Source organism: Myxine glutinosa, chromosome 13 (genome assembly GCF_964187855.1).
Source record: "Myxine glutinosa chromosome 13, kmMyxGlut1.1, whole genome shotgun sequence".
Classification (NCBI taxonomy): Eukaryota; Metazoa; Chordata; class Myxini; order Myxiniformes; family Myxinidae; genus Myxine; species Myxine glutinosa.
In genome coordinates, this window is record NC_136273.1 from 79,792,303 (window position 1) to 79,809,919 (window position 17,617).

Consider the following 17,617-nt stretch of genomic DNA (forward strand, 5'->3'; position numbering starts at 1 on the left):
GACTTTGCCATTGGCATGTCACCCCCTAAACCGGCAGAGGGGCGGAGCTTGGACTTTGCCATTGGCATGTCAACCCCTAAACCGGCAGAGGGGTGGAGCTTGGACTCTGCCGGTGACGTGTCACTCCCTCAGCTGGGAGAGGAACGGAGCTTGGACTGTGTTAAAAGTTCAAGGAGGCAGAGATGAACACCTGAGTTTATTCAAACAACACCGTGACCGAACACGCAAGCCTTCGGCTGCAGGGCCTCATGGAGCAACTAACTCCTCCCACCCGGAAACGGAAATAGGTTTACATACTACGTCATGTGTAATACCAAAGGGTTTTGCAGTATCCAACATCTCCCCTTCCCTTCAAACCGACGACATATGGAGGGGGTTTTCAAGAAGTGACAGTCCCCCAAATCGATCAACATGCATGAGTACATATGACCATCAATAAAATCAATCAGCATGAGTACATACTACCATCCCTGCCCATAACCATATGTGTGGTAACAAGAACACAAAGCAATATAGAGCAACAGTTCATGCATAACAATTTACAAATCGAGTCGCGGAGGTGACCGGCGATCGCGTGGGCTGCGACGGAGTGGGAAGTCAAATCTCACTCGCTTCGGTGGGTAGGAAGCTGGTCTGTCCTTGCTCCCAACAGTAGATGGCTTTTGACCCTCGCCATCCATAGCGGAGCATTGAGGGACATACTGACGAAGGAAACACCGGTTCCTCCAATAAACTCTGCCCGACGGCAGTTTCACATGATAGTCCCGGTGATGTCCAACACCGATGACCACACCGGTCTTATCCCAACGCCTCGTCTGTGGATGTTGTACCAACACCTCGGTGCCGACACAAAATGGCGTGAGAGGTTTGGACAATCGGTCGTAATGTGTGCTGGTTTTCACCCGTATCTCCGCGGCTTTAGCATCACACTCGGCAGCAGCCATCTGCCACTCGGGTGTGAAAGTGTGCTGATGTCCAGGAACAGCAGTACGTGTTGGATGCCCAAAGAGAATTTGAGCTGGTGAACTTCCAGATGTGTGTGGCGGCGTTTTGCGCCACTCGAGCAAGCCGCGGCAAAATGTATCATCATCTAGATTGCTGTTGTGTGTAGTCTTAGCAGCCAGTGTCTTAATGGCTTTGACCGCTGCTTCTGCAAGTCCATTCGAGCGTGGAAGGTGTGGTGTGGGGAAGCCATGGTTAACTTCCCAACGGTCCATTAATTTTCGGAATTCATAGGATGCAAATTGTGGGCCGCCATCGGTTCGAAGACGAACTGGGACACCCAGATCCACAAAGAATAACCGTAGAGCTTGGATGAGGTCACGTGACGTGGGGTCACGCGTGAAAAAATAGATGCATGGCCACCCAGAGAGTCGCTCGACGTAGACCAGATACGATTTTCCCACGTGGGAAAACAAATCGGCAGATACCTCCTCGAACACACGCCGTGGTAGTGTATCGCTCATTAATGGTTCCTTCTGAAGGCTGGCCATTCGCTCCTGACACACAGGACACGAGCGAGTCACGTTGGCAATATCGTTGTTAATATTTGGCCAATACACAGTCTGTCGAGCTCGGCATTTTGTACGTTCCATGCCCTGATGTGAGTCGTGTAGTCGATTCAATACCTCCGTACGTGTTGCACGAGGTATGACAATGCGTTGACCGTAGAGTACGATATCATCGTCAATTGTTGGCTGATCACGTATCCCAAAGTAAGCCTTGATGCGATGGTCCCACTCGCTACGGTTTGCTGAAAAGCCGGTATTTACTGCCTGAGATAGTAAGCAGTATTCCTCATCGTTTCGTGCTTCCGCACGGAGTTTATTGAGTATAGGATCACGTAGATGATCTTGACTTCCATCATCGACGTTCGCTACTGCCGCCAAGATGATTTGGTTTACGTGATGTTGAACGTGTATCTCCGCCTCCTCGTCATCTGGCAATGGGCTATCCACTGGGTGGCGTGATAGAGCGTCTGGGATGGCATGCTCACATCCCTTCCTCCACGTTGCTGTAAACGTGTAGAGAGACAATTTCTCCACGAGTCGTTGCAGACGTGGGTTTTCGATAGCGTCCAAAGTGTAGGTGTTCAATATGGGTTCAAGCGGTTTGTGGTCGATGACAAGCTGAAATATGGGTAGGCCCAGTCGGTAATGACGGCATTTCTTCATGCCCCAAACTATAGCCAGGGCTTCGAGCTCAATCATCGCATAACGAGACTCGACATCACTGAGATAACGGGACCCACACTGAACAAGTTTCCACAGATCGCCGTGTTGCTGGAGCAATGCAAACCCTAGTCCATTGAGACGGGACGCATCGGTCTGTATCATCGTAGGTAACGAAGGGTCAAAGTGTGCAAGGTCAGGTGGTGATGTCAGAACCCGCTTGGTAGCAAGAAATGCGCTGTCATGATCGGCAGTCCAGTCAAAGACTGATCCTTTCTTCAGTAAACTCCGGGGATGCTCCGAATCTGTCGAAATCTCAGTGGAAAAGCTATCCAACTGATGAACCAAACCAAGGAACGACCGTCAGTTGGTGATGTTGGTCGGTGTATGAAATTCTGCAATAGCACTTAGTTTGCCCGGATCCGATGCGACGCCATCGCGATTAATGATGTAGCCACAAAATTTGACACTGTCCTGAGCGAAGAGAAATTTCTGTGGGTTCAATGTGATGCGATGTTCCCGACATCGGAGAAGTACATTCCGCACATGTTGAACATGCTCATTGAATGTCGGTCCATAGGTTAGCATATCATCGACGACCCTGACCGTATTTTGGATTCCCTCGAGAGCGATGTCACCTCTAACAATATTCATCTCCACTCGCGTTGAGGCCCATTGGAGCTCGCAAGTATTTGAACCGACCCCACGGCGTCATGAATACCATAAGGGATTGGCTGGCCTCGTCCAGAGGAATTTGCCAGTATCCCTTGGTCGCATCATATACAGTATAGAAGCAAGCGTTCTTCAGACGCGAGACTCCCTCAGCAGGTGTGATGAGAGGGTACACAGGGCGTTTGACGTGGCGGTTCAACATACGGAAATCCACGCACATGCGAATGTGACCATTAGGTTTCGGAGTAACCACAAGTGGATGACACCAATCTGAAGGCTCGCTTCCCATCGGAGAAATGACACCCTTGTTCACCATGTCGTCAAGTTCTGACCTAACCTGATCCCGCCAAGCTACTGGTAGTGGACGTGCCTTCCTCAGCTGGAAAGGTACAGCGTCATCCTTCAGGTCATATGGCATGAATGGCCCCGCCCTCCATAGGTCGAATGCTATCGTCTGTGGTGAAAACGTCTGCAAATTCGGCTGTCAGATGATCACGAACCTGTGGTCGCTGTTCCTGATTAGGTTCATCGCCAAAATCCCCTGTGCTGGAGTTCGTTGAAGACACGGAATGCGAGTCATCATCGTATCGACTGACCGTGTTATGTTGTACAGGCTGTGTATTACTGTTCGACTGTTCGAATGGTCTGCCACAATTGCACCACGCCAAGTCGTTCAACAAATAAAATGCCAGACAAGGTGTTCGGACCCCATCACAGACGTATACAGTCTCACAAACAGTTTTACCTCCATGACGGATACCAACGTGAAGAGTGCCCATGCACTTCATTGAAGCACCATCAGCGTTCACCACTCGGAGGTCGTCACCATCATCCAAGTTATCTGGATGCATGCCAAGTTGCTGCAGGTGTCCAGGACCGATGATAGTTGCCTCAGCTCCTGTGTCCGGGAGCGCCTCCAGGGTACCAATATAATCACCCTCGAAGTCGTCGATGTCGACATGAATCCGCGGTGAATGTTGCTTCCTCTGCAATGTGCAAAACACATCAGCGACCAAGACAATCCGCCGAACAGCTGGTGGTTGCTTGTTGTCATTGTGCTGTCTAGCTCTCCATACAGGCTTGTCCCCCTTCGATTTTCGACATACACGTGCAAAGTGGCCCATAGTGCTGCACTTCTGGCATTTCCTATCACGAGCCGGGCAGCTCTTTGAGTTCTTGTGGGCACCGCCCCCGCAATTTCCACAATTGGTGGTCTCGGGTCGGGACTGACTGCGACGATAAAATGGTCGACGTGAGTTTTTAGCAATGACAACCAGGGACTGACGTCCGGCCATCATATCATCAGCCTTCCTGCTGGCTTCCTCGCTATGGCACATGTCCAGAGTACGTTGTAGTGTGAGATCTCTCTCAGCCATAAGCTTACGACGCACCTCTGAATCAGGTATGCCAGTGATGATCCGAATAACAAACTGTTGTTCAACAGTCATAGTTGAGAGATCACAATTGGCAGCAATCTCCTTTAGTGCACAATAAAATGAGTCGAAGGTCTCTCCATCACCTTGGTGCCGCTCATGAAAATCAACCAGATCGTAGATGATGTGCCGCTGTCCTCGTAGATGTGCTTCGATGCTGGCGAGAACATCCCGAACATAAAGTGTGTCCGATGTGAAATCGATATCAATGGCATTCTTGAGGACTGATCTCATGCCCAATGTCAGACAGTTCCGGAGAGTTGCTACCTGCTCACGAGCTTGCATACGATCGAGACGTGTGATGAGGTAGTACTCATCCCATTGTTCTCTCCATGCCTTGAAATCCCACAAAGTCGTAGACTCGGATAACACTGGTGGTTGTTTAACCGATAATTTCGGAGCAGATAAAGATGATGCCTCGGGAGTGTTTTGCCGATCTGGAACACCAGTCACCATCGTCACCGACGTCACCAGAACCAGTGGGCGGGCGGCCTGCTTTGGCCTCACGTAGCAGTTTCATTCCCTGCACGTGTGCCTGCTGTTGATTGGCCGCGGCCTGCTGTTGGTTCAACATAGCACGTTGCTGCATCGCCATCATGTCCTTCATGATAACTACCAACGAGGTCACATCCTGAAAGTGCTCCGCAGGTTTCTCTTTGGGAGGCATGTCTGTGTGTTAAACGTACTCACTGAGAAGTGAAACAGACGCGAACGTGAGAAATCCCCTTCCCGCGAACGATGACGACGGACGGAAATCGAAAGTCAATCCGCTGCCATCCACCGTTATCAGCTTGGATTGGAACCGATGATCACACCCATAGCTGCGCAGAATGTTCCTTTTGCCGACTACGCCATGTTAAAAGTTCAAGGAGGCAGAGATGAACACCTGAGTTTATTCAAACAACACCGTGACAAACACGCAAGACTTCGGCTACAGGGCCTCATGGAGCAACTAACTCCTCCCACCCGGAAACGGAAATAGGTTTACATACCACGTCATGTGTAATACCAAAGGGTTTTGCAGTATCCAACAGACTGTGCCGGTGACGTGTCACTCCCTCAACCGGAAGAGGGGCGGAGCTTGGACTGTGCGGTGACGTCACTCCCTCGACCGGAAGAGGGGCGGAGCTTGGACTGTGCGGTGACGTGTCACTCCCTCGACCGGAAGAGGGGCGGAGCTTGGACTGTCGGTGACGTGTCACTCCGTCCCTTTCATTCATCCCAAAAAAATATATTCTGCGTTGCATATGAGCAAGACACGTGTCTTAACCAGCTATGGCTCGGCTCATGTTGTCCATTTCAGCAACTGAGGAACATCAATGAACATGAAAACGCCATGTTTGTTCAGCACAATATCCTTGTATTGGCAGTCTAATGTTGTTTAGTATGCAGCCTGTAGCTGCTTGTTGAATCATTCCTGGAAGTGCGGCTCTGTCCCTGTTACCAGTAAGCAAGTACTCATATTGCCAACCACAGAAGGATGACAGACTGAGTCAACCCACCTGGTGTTATTTCAACAACATAACAGGGGCTCAACATAACATGGGGGGGGGGGGGTGGGGGGGGGGGGACTGTATCTAAAGTTTACATAACTACAAATGTTTTTGGATAGGGGCAATTTATTTATTGCAAATGTAAAACTGGAGGAAGTTTAGACCTCTCTCACCCTTGTACACAATATCAGCATAACTTATGGCTCATGTACAATGGCAGGAGTTTCACTCTGGTAATTTTAACATATGACTCACTGAAATGGCTGCACAGACTTATTTGGAATTCAAAAAGACATTTTAGTTTCTTTTCTGGTATATTCACAGGATGTCCACGTATCATCAAATTTATATGGCAAAGGTCACCACAAACCCTTCCTCGGAGTCCTTGTCTATGGCAGCCATGTTGGCTGCTGCCGAAAAAAATAACGCATAATACAGGCAATGTTCATGGTATTGCTTCATGTGAGCGCGACTCCTGTTTTTCCATAATGTGCCGCAAGAATGCAGAACTCCATTCTTTTTCAAGTAAATGATGGAAACGTCAGATAACTCACATGAACAGCTGTCCGATCCCTCACCAATCTCCCCAGCAACACCACACCATCCATGTCCACTGCTGCCCGCCGGCTGAGAGGCTGGGAGCCAGCAGGTTTGCAATCGACATGAACTGATAGCTCAAGATTGGTCACGGTGACTACGAGGCGATGCCAGCCGCCGTCGAACAGCAAGGAGATCGCCGGATGCTGAGAAACGGCCAACATCTCAGCACCTTGCACCCCTGCAGCTTCAAATGCAAGCATTCTCCTTGTTCCGTCCAAACGAACTGCCACCTGACATTCCAAAAGCATGCGATTCAATAGAGCCATACGAGATCAACCTAAAAAAATATCATCCCAATAAGGAATGGAGGTTTTCCTACAGAAGCATTTGTTACGTGGTCCTCCCGGTAACTACCTGGTCTTGGTGACCCCCGGACCGTGGGAGGGACCCCGCCAGAAAGATATATGGTTTATACGCTTTCGTAACGCAATCAATATGAATTCCGGTCAAGAAGAAACCCCACACCAAGGATCCGGAATAATCAATAATATATTCACTGAGCAATCAACAACCATCAACAATGCACAATCAATATTACAACCATGTGAACTCATCTACACAAACTCTAAGATGGCCATCTTAATCTTATACATTCCTCACGTGAGCCCCACTCCTGACTCCCTCCGTGGTCAATGTCTCTCCTCTCCGCACACGGGCGGTTGAACGAGCCCCGGGCGGACGTGCTCTAAACGTGCCGTCTCGGACTGGGGCCGCGGCTGCAGCGCACCTCCTTGCCAAGCCACGGGGCAAACCCAGCGCGGCGTCCAACGTGCGCGAGGCCCCAAGTGCGACTCTTACGCGTCCTTGTAGATGGGCAAAAACCCAGCGCGGCTTCCGACGCGAGCGAGGCCCAACGTGCGGACCCGTACGCGTCTTTGTAGACGGGGCAAAACCCAGCGCGGCTTCCGACGCGAGCGAGGCCCAACGTGCGGACCCGTACGCGTCTTTGTAGACGGGGCAAACTGTCCCGGACGCTTGGTTTCGTGCACGAACTCACAGTGACTGGACGTGTCCAAAGGTATTTACCGCCCAGGTAACTCCTCTCGCCAGACGTTTCACAACGGCGCGTTTTCCGCGCAGCGTAAGGTCGATTCCACCTTCTCGTCGTCGCGGGGCGAGGAAGAAGAAGCCTTCCTTTCCCTCGTGTCTTTTTTCTCCTCCCTTTCCCGTCACTTCCGCTTCCGGCCACTTCCGTTTCCTGCCACTCTTTCAGAAGGGCTCCTGACCCTCCAACCACAACAACTACACAACAACTTAATATACTACACACGGAAGCAAACACCTGCATGGTAATTCACATACATTCACATAAATATGTAACACTCCCCCCCTTCAAGAAAGAAAGTTTGAACCCAGCGAAAACTTTCTTTGCCGGCCAATTTGGAGAAATAAACCAGATAACTCAACCCCCCCACATTATCAATTCCCCCCGGGCACAGTTATCACTTAAAAATAAAGCCAGTTAAGCCACTCGATAGCACTTTTCCGGGAGGCCAAGCCGAGTATTCACTACATGGATGCCTTTAGGAACGCTGAGTTCACGGTTAGTCCGTGCAGGAAAGTTCTCTACATGGGCGCCTTGAGGAACGTGGAGTTCACGGTTAGTCCGTGCAGGAAAGTTCTCTACATGGGCGCCTTTAGGAACGGCGTTCACGGTTAATTCGTGTAGGAATCTTGGCTCGGCGGCTCCGCCGCCTTCAGTGCTTCAACTTCTCGGAACGTCCCTAATAATTAGGGTGGGACCACTGGTCCCTGTAGTCCCCTGAATACCGGTCTTCTTCTCGGCCACTACTTTGCCAAGTCTTCCTTCGGGAGCGGCCGTAACTCAGGGAGCCTCCATAATAATATTGACTGCGGCCACCACCAAAACTACCGCCCAGTTGTCCTCTCCTGTAGACCTCTCGACGCCTACGAAATGCCTTCCCTACTGTTATGGTCCGACCCTCCAAATCCTTGCCATTCCAATTCTTCTCTGCCTCTCTGGCGTCTTTTGTGCTGGCAAACGTGACAAAGCCGAACCCTCTTGACTGTTGCGTTTCCCAGTCTCTTACCAACCGCACTTCCACCAGCGGCCCATATCTGTTGAAGACAGAGGTCAGAACTTCTTCCTCTGTTTTGAAGTTCAGTCCCCCTACAAATAACTTGGCACTTTTGTCACCATCCCGAGCTGGTGTGGTGTTATTTTCCCTGCTGGGCTCTTTCTCAACCCTCAGGTTACCATAAACTTGACCCCCGGCCAAATCATTCCCGAGAACCACAGATACACCCTCTACAGGAAACGTGGCTTGTAAACCGACGGTGACCGGTCCTGACACCAAATCGGACTCCAACTGGATGACCTGAAGGGGAGCACTAACACCGCCCCCGATCCCCTGTAAACGAACACTATCCCCCGTTGCCGTCTCCTCGGACCATGGCAAAATGCCTTCAAGCATTAAAGATTGATGGGCCCCTGTGTCTCTCAATATCCTAACCGGTCTCCGGTTAGTCGAGGCTCCATCCAGTGACACAAACCCCTCGGAAACAAATGGTTGGTAACCCTCTTGATGGCGATTTCTTACGCTAGCCATCGCATTCGGAGTTGTAATAGTCGGACTCCGCTCTGGGTTGTCCCTTTTCATGAGGTAACAACTGGACATCAAGTGTCCAGGTTTTTTGCAAAACGCGCAAGTAGGCCCGGAGGAAAAACTCGGGGTCTGCCTCGGGCCCCCCGAACTATAAGTTTGTCTTGGGCCCGCATCCCTCTGATTTCGAACCGGTGGGGTATCATAGTTGTCCCCATAATCATCTCGAGGCCGCCGCCATGTATGGTCGTTCTCCGCACCTGCTGTTCCCCACCTCCCCTGCGGAGATCTAGGCGAGGAGTTAGGTTCGTGGACCCCTATTCGGTGGGTTAAGGCATAATCATCTGCCATGGTGGCTGCGTCCCACAACTTTGGTACCTTCTTTTCCTGCAGGTACACTTTGATGTCCTCGTGGACACACTGCTGGAATTCCTCCACCAGGATCAAGTCCCGCAATGTCTCGAAGTCTTTCCCGACTCCTTTTGACTCACACCACCGATCAAACATGTTTTCTTTCACTCTGGCAAACTCCACATGGGTCTCACTCTCCCTCTTCCTGGCATTCCTGAATTTTTGCCTGTAAGCTTCCGGAACCAACTCATAGGCCTTGAGGATGTGCTTCTTCAGTACCTCATAATCTGCACATTGGTCCATTGGTAGCGCCGAATAAATTTCCTGAGCTTTCCCCACCAGCACACTTTGCACGAGTATGGTCCATGCCTCCTCCGGCCAGTTTAATTGTCGAGCCACTTTCTCAAAGTGTGGAAAAAATTTCGCGACTTCTTTTTCACTGAACGGTGGAACCAGCCTCACATGTCTGCCCACATCCCAGGTTTTCTGGTTAGGTGTCGACCCCGTCAGCAAGGGTGGTGCCTCTCCCCGTTCTCTCATTAACTCCAGCTCCTTGAATTTGATTTCTTGCTGAAGCTGCATGTCACGTTCCTTTAATTCCCTTTCCGCTTTTCTCTCCTCTGCTTCGAGGTCCCTTGCAGCTCTCCTTTCCTCTGCTTGTTCCTTTTCTCTTCTTTCCTGGAGTTCTCTTTCCACTCTCCTTTCCTCTGCTTGTTTCTCTTCTCTCCTCTCCTCTGCTTTCCTTTCTTCTTCTGCTCTTTCCTTTTCTGCTTTCCTTTCTTCTTCTGCTCTTTCCTTTTCTGCTTTCCTTTCTTCTTCTGCTAACCTTTCCTGGAGTTCTCGTTCCACTCTCCTTTCCTCTGCTTGTTTCTCTTCTCTCCTCTCCTCTGCTTTCCTTTCTTCTTCTGCTCTTTCCTTTTCTGCTTTCCTTTCTTCTTCTGCTCTTTCCTTTTCTGCTTTCCTTTCTTCTTCTTTGATCCGTTCCTGGCTCCGTAATTGCAACTCCAGTTTCCGGAGCTCCACGTCTTCTGGTTCTTCGGGTAGCCACTCCCAGGCTAACTCGTCCCATGTTCCTAATCCCACCATAGATTGTATCACCGTGGCCTGCAACTCTGCCTTCCTCAAATTAGTTCGGACCTCCAAGTTAAAATGTTTGGCCAATTTCAAGAGATCCGACTTTAGCAACGCTCGGAACTGTGCCTCACTCGGGGTTACCCCAAAGTTCTGTGCCACAAACGCCATGGTGCCTATCGTTAACACCTGTTAACCTTCACCCCAAGACTTTCCCCAATTTCTCAAAAAAAAATATTACCAATTAATAATTAATTAATAAATTTTAATTACCAAAAATATTATTATTTTATTATTTTATACACTTTTAGATCCCGGACGTAGACCCAATTGCGAAACCGCAAATCGTAATTTGGACGAGCCCCCAATTCTGTTACGTGGTCCTCCCGGTAACTACCTGGTCTTGGTGACCCCCGGACCGTGGGAGGGACCCCGCCAGAAAGATATATGGTTTATACGCTTTCGTAACGCAATCAATATGAATTCCGGTCAAGAAGAAACCCCACACCAAGGATCCGGAATAATCAATAATATATTCACTGAGCAATCAACAACCATCAACAATGCACAATCAATATTACAACCATGTGAACTCATCTACACAAACTCTAAGATGGCCATCTTAATCTTATACATTCCTCACGTGAGCCCCACTCCTGACTCCCTCCGTGGTCAATGTCTCTCCTCTCCGCACACGGGCGGTTGAACGAGCCCCGGGCGGACGTGCTCTAAACGTGCCGTCTCGGACTGGGGCCGCGGCTGCAGCGCACCTCCTTGCCAAGCCACGGGGCAAACCCAGCGCGGCGTCCAACGTGCGCGAGGCCCCAAGTGCGACTCTTACGCGTCCTTGTAGATGGGCAAAAACCCAGCGCGGCTTCCGACGCGAGCGAGGCCCAACGTGCGGACCCGTACGCGTCTTTGTAGACGGGGCAAAACCCAGCGCGGCTTCCGACGCGAGCGAGGCCCAACGTGCGGACCCGTACGCGTCTTTGTAGACGGGGCAAACTGTCCCGGACGCTTGGTTTCGTGCACGAACTCACAGTGACTGGACGTGTCCAAAGGTATTTACCGCCCAGGTAACTCCTCTCGCCAGACGTTTCACAACGGCGCGTTTTCCGCGCAGCGTAAGGTCGATTCCACCTTCTCGTCGTCGCGGGGCGAGGAAGAAGAAGCCTTCCTTTCCCTCGTGTCTTTTTTCTCCTCCCTTTCCCGTCACTTCCGCTTCCGGCCACTTCCGTTTCCTGCCACTCTTTCAGAAGGGCTCCTGACCCTCCAACCACAACAACTACACAACAACTTAATATACTACACACGGAAGCAAACACCTGCATGGTAATTCACATACATTCACATAAATATGTAACACATTCATTATTTTGTTGAAAGCAAAATGAAGTCCAAAATGAATTGAAATAAATTTAAAAAACAATTGATAGTTATAACTAATTCAACCATTTTTAAATTACATTTTACTAGCAAAAATACCCATCCCCAGTAACGACAAAAGTTTAGGCTAAGTTATCAATTAAAATCATTTTATGGATTTTAAAAACGTTGTGTTGCACTCTGAGCTCCATACACCACCCACCACAAAATGGTGGTGCAACATTGGGCGGCAGAGGTTCAATTTGTCTAAAAAGAGGGCAAAATATAGCTATTTTAAATATTGTTTTACTCCATGAAGATCTGTATTAAATATACTATAATCCAAATTGTCATGTTCATTCTACAGATTACGATATTCGATAGGGTTCCACGCAAAGTATTGACATGGGCATTGAGGAAGTTAGGAGTGGAGGAATGGTTGATCAGAGTCGTGATGGCAATGTACAAAAGAGCGCACACAGCTGTATGGACGAAGGACGGGAACAGTGGTGAGTTTGAGGTGAAGGTGGGAGTGCATCAGGGGTCGGTACTAAGTCCACTACTATTTGTAGCTGTGATGGAGGTGTTGGCTCAGAACGTAAAGGAAGGTTTACCGTGGGAGTTGTTGTATGCAGATGATCTGGTGTTGATTGCGGAAAGTATGGATGGACTGAAGGAAAAGATGAACAAGTGGAAGGAATGTATGGAGACAAAAGGTCTGAGGGTGAATATCGGAAAGACGAAGGTGATAGCAGGTGGTAAAGCATGTGGTGACGTGGAAAGAACTGGGAAGTGGCCATGTGCTGTGTGCAGGAAGGGTGTCGGAGTGAACTCCATTCAATGTACAATGTGCGCTGAGTGGGTTCATCAAAAATGTCGTGGTCTGAGAGGGTCATTAACCAGTGTGGCAGCTACATTCAAATGTAAGGTGTGCACTGAGGGAGCTGCAGATGGAGGAAATGTTGAGTTGGATCTTGGAGACGGCGTGAAGCTGGAAGGTGTGAACACATTTTGCTACCTCGGAGACATGCTGAATGGAGAAGGTGGATCAGACTCGGCAACGGTTGCTCGAGTGAGATGTGCATGGAAGAAGTTTCGGGAACTGAGTGGCGTGCTGACGAGGAGGGGAGTGTCGTTGAAGCTGAAGGGAAAGGTGTATGCTGCATGTGTGAGAAGTGTTATGATTTATGGGAGCGAGACATGGGTAATGAACGTAAAGCAGCAACGAAGGCTGGAAAGGGTGGAAATGCGAATGGTTCGGTGGATGTGTCGAGTATCGTTGAGGGAGAGGAAGACAAATGATGAATTGTGAAAGATGATGGGAATAGAGCCTGTTGTTACAGACGTGGCTTAGATGTTAGTTTACCGAGCGGTTTTGGTATGACCACGTCTGCACAAGTTACCGATTATACTCGACGTTGACGAAGCCGCGCCACGCTGGCTCAATAAGAAAAAGAAGACACCCGGCTGGATTACAATAACACAATACGACACCAATGTTTCGATTCTCAAGTATATTCGTACGGAAAAGGTTAGATTACAGGGGCTAGAGGTATATTACAGGAAGACAGGCACTTAGACACACTCTTATATTAACCCCGGACAGACGACAGACACACGGGACAACGGCTGACTCACACGGGGGTTTGATGGCTAGGAAAGGCAGGATCGATGGCTCCAGGTCCTCCTGGGCTCGGGGCAGGGTACAGTACGGTCCGGTCCGGTCCAAAGATGCGGAAGGTTGCACAGCGCTCGAGGTGGTAACGTTCTTTCACAGCTAGGGGCGCATCTGACTCAGCGCTCGCAGGTGGCTTTCCTTCTCCAAGCTGGGTGCGCATCTCTCGTCACATCCGGCGCGTGGCCGCGTATATCCGGCGGGGAGTGACACGCCCTCGGCTCGTTAGCTCCGCCTCGTGGAATCGGCACGTTGCTTCTCATTGGGTGCGTGCGGGGGGGGTTTACCAGGCTCCGCCCTTGACGAGGAGCTGACAAGGAGCCCCTTCGTGGTAACCCCGTGGAGCGCATGGTCTGGAGCTAATCGAGCCGGTGTGAGGACGCATCCTCCCCCGCTCCGCCGCCATCTCCTCTGTTGTTGTTGTAATTGTTGGGGAAGAAGATGGAAGGAGGTATGGGAAAGGTCCTAAACTCACTACTGATGCCATATAATCACATTCTGGTGCAACGAAGAGTCATAATTAATGGAGACGAGGCCTTAACTGACATAGAATAAGAATAACTAGGAAGATGTCCGAAAGTTGTCTACGTGTGGTGCGGTGGACCTGGGCACGACATTTAATGGGGGAATAAGGGGAAGGTCGGCTCTACTGATTGTTATTTACATGCAATGGGACTAGGGAATGGGGGATTGGGGAAAGTTGGGGAGTATTGGAGAAAATAGGGGAATATTTACAAGCGGATATGGAGGCCAAATTCCATATTCGCAACATTGCACCCTTCTCTACCCTCGGGGCGTCCCGACCCGATAAATTTTTACCTACTTTAGTGTGGCACGCAATGTAGTTCCCTCTACTATTAACTCTACCCTGAGTGCGACAGTTTTACAGATATTCACAAATGAGTAAATATGTCCCCCTGCGACGTTGCACCCTTCTCCTCACAGAAACACACCCACAGGATAACCGAATCCGGAAAGAATTCTCAAACTAAACATACAGCCGGTAGGGAGCATTATTTACAAGACTACGCTGCTATCTACACTACGATCCAGGACCTGTCTTTGGAGGAACACATGCAGATGTTATGCATAGAGAGAGAGCGCGCTTGCCAACATCGATACACCAACCCACGAGTGCTCTGTGGCCGACGGCCTTTAATAACGTGCAGAGCACCCTTTCCGAGCATCAACAGCACCACCCCACCACCAATCGGTGCAGTCACCATTGTTCAATGATTAAAAATAAATGCGACAACCCCTAACCCTGCAGGTGTCTCTTGCTCTTCGTGTGGCCTTCAGTGGTGTTAATTAACAGTGGTTCACCTTTATGGCATAGGTGCCACGTTGACCCATAGGTCCATCCCCGGGTGGTGCTTGGCCGCAAACGAACTGCGGTCCATTGTGGGTGGCCACAAACATTGCGGTCCATATGGTGTATCGATCCCGGCAGCAAACAGCGAAAGTGCAGGCCCACAACTGCGCAGCCAGCACCTCTCTCTCCTCTCTCTCTACCCCAAAGCCAGATCCTCGGAGGTGGGAGACAAAAGAAGAAACAAGTGAGTAAGGTGGTAAGGGCGCAAAAGTGCACGCAATACAAGATGATGCACACTGGGGGCACATGGGAACCAGGTGAGACAGGTACGTTCCTATCGTACGCCCCCCCCCACTAGGTAACCTACATGGCCCCTCCCTTACCCCTTACTGTATCCACAAAACACAACACTACCCATAAACATCTACTTTACAAATCGACAAACATCCCTACTGTCTTCCCCGTTCCTCCCATAAACCAAATTCGTCTTCTCTCCCTCCTAACCAATCAAATTTGCCATTTTCAACTCTCATCAAAATTTGCCATTTTCAACTCAACATCAAAATTTGCCATTACCAATTCATCATCAGTCCCTCCTAGGGAGGGAGAGATGGAATCACCCCAATGTCTCATCCACGTCGTGATGCGTCTCACAAATCCTCACAGCAATTCTCATTTCTGCAACACAACCAAAGAAAACACAGAACAAAGAAAACACAGGTGTGGAGTCATCATCATCACCACAGGTAAGTGGCTGCGTATGGTGCGACAGGTTCTTCAATCCTAACTATTTCCTAAATGACTTTAACAACTTTACACCACCCGGGGTCTTCCTCCGGCCAAACCATTGGCCCTCTTACACTATGGGTTCTAAAAACCAATTCCCATTGGCCAAACTGTGGTGCTCTTCAATTTGGGGTCTCACTCCCCCGATTCATCTCCCGGTGCCCTCGCACAATTTCTGGGCTGCGACGTGTACCTCTCCCAGTGGGTCTACCCACCTGCACACCTCCACCACTGCAGTTGCCTCCGAGCTTACCTGCTCCTTACCCTAACCTAACTACCAGGGGAAGGCCCTCTGGCTCTCTCCCCACTCCGTGCCCTCTCTGGCACTGGGCTGCCCGATCCACACCCGGGATCCTCAGGCACCCACTCACAACTACCGGCTCCCAGAGCCCACCTGCGGCCTCACCCGGCCGACATCCTCACAGTGGTGGAGTGCCCAACCAACTACACACACTAACAGGCTACACGCCCAGCCATTTCCACAACACTAATGCACCCATTCACAACACCATTCTGCAACCGCACCACAAATGCCAATATCCAATCACAATTTACCTGTACCCTCTACCTAACACTTACACTACCCGCCCCGGGTATTCGTGAAAGGGGGTCCACTCTTCCCCCATCCACACCTTCGCACCATGCCCACCACTCCGTACCACTTACTCCAACTCTCTCCACACACCTGTACTTGCACACCTGTGCTCTCACACCTGGTGCCACCTGCACCCTTCTCTCCCCAAGCGCATTCGCGCTGATCCACACACTCACTACTCATACACTGCTCCACACACCTGTCCAATTGCACACCTGTGCAATCACACCTGTTCAATTGCACACCTGTGCAATCACACCTGTTCAATTCTCACACACACAGCATCATCTCAGCTAACTACTCCCTTCTGAAACTTGCGCTTCCCAGTCGTCCCTTTAAACTATTGCGCTCCCACGTCATTATCATCCATACTAATCTACCTGCGTCCCCACTACAGGTATCAGTCACTAACTAAACTTAACGTTACCTAATGTCATCTTCTCTAGATCCCTATCAATATAACCTAACCCACCCGGGCTAGTTTTCACTGCCATACACCCCATAAGCTATTGCTCCTTTGCCCCACCTGTGAGGGATGGTGGATTTGCCATCCCACCACATCGGGGGTCTCTCCCTACCAATTTTGCACATCAAATTTCAACAAATTAAAAATTTGCCAATCACTGCCCATCATCTGCCAATCACTACTGCCAATCCCTTGCCAATCATCAAATTTTGTCTTTTTCTAATTTCGGGGCCAAAACACTAACCTCATCACCCAGTCTACTCACTACTGCCTCTCGGTGCGCCAATTCCTGTCCAAAGCCCGGCTTCGTAAAGCCAAGCAATGGATGCTGGTTGTTTTGTGCCTGCGGCTGGATGCGTCCGGCACCGGCACTCGGTGCAGGGACGGGGGCTTACCCGGGCCGAGATCCCACGCACCATCTCGGCACGGAGCCATCCAATGCCCCGATCTCGACCTGCCGGCACGTCTCACCAAAAAGTGGTCGCCATGACGACCCTTTCTATCGGGCTGCCAGCTCCGCCTAGTGGAGCCTGGACGCGGCCGTTCAAAGCGAGGCCCGGCACGCACCGAGGGCCTGCTTCGGCTAAAAGTCGCTCTAACCTCTAACCCGTGTAACGTCGATGCTTCACCTGGACGCTTACACCCCGCCGCCCGTTCCTTGCTCACACATCCAGCCGTGCCCATGCTCCTCGTACCTTTCCTTACACACCCAGGTACTCTCATTCCACTCACAGCCTTGGTCACACACCTGACCACCGAACACTTTGGCACACATTCGTCGCTCGCACACCTCACCAATACACCTCTTCGCGCCCCCTCCTCAGTCACCTCCTCTGTGACAATCACAGGTGTGCTCTCATTCGCACACCCAACCACGTGCCTCACCACCAACTCCAGCGTGCATTCCCACTCACGCTCTACCATTCCAGGTGTGCATCCTTCCATCCCAGGTGTACATCCTCGCTCACCTGTCACAACCAGCTCACTCTCCTGGTCACTCTCACTACTCTCACCACCACTCTTGACCACGCACTCACCCTTACTCTTGACAGCACACTCTTTC

At 50.5% G+C, this 17,617-nt stretch overlaps 1 protein-coding gene across 9 annotated transcripts in view; it reads right to left on the reverse strand.

Moving 5' to 3' along the window:
* Positions 1 to 17,617, reverse strand: part of LOC137439043 (uncharacterized) — a 330,944-nt gene that overhangs the window by 249,038 nt on the left and 64,289 nt on the right. For all 9 annotated transcript variants that reach the window (XR_010986846.2, XM_068134660.2, XM_068134658.2 and 6 more), the window contains exon 7: positions 6,324 to 6,599. Coding sequence is in view for 8 of the 9 variants with exons in the window: in XM_068134660.2 (XP_067990761.2) it covers positions 6,324 to 6,599 (276 nt within the window). In the remaining variant the exon portion in view is untranslated. The remainder of the gene's footprint in view (positions 1 to 6,323; positions 6,600 to 17,617) is intronic.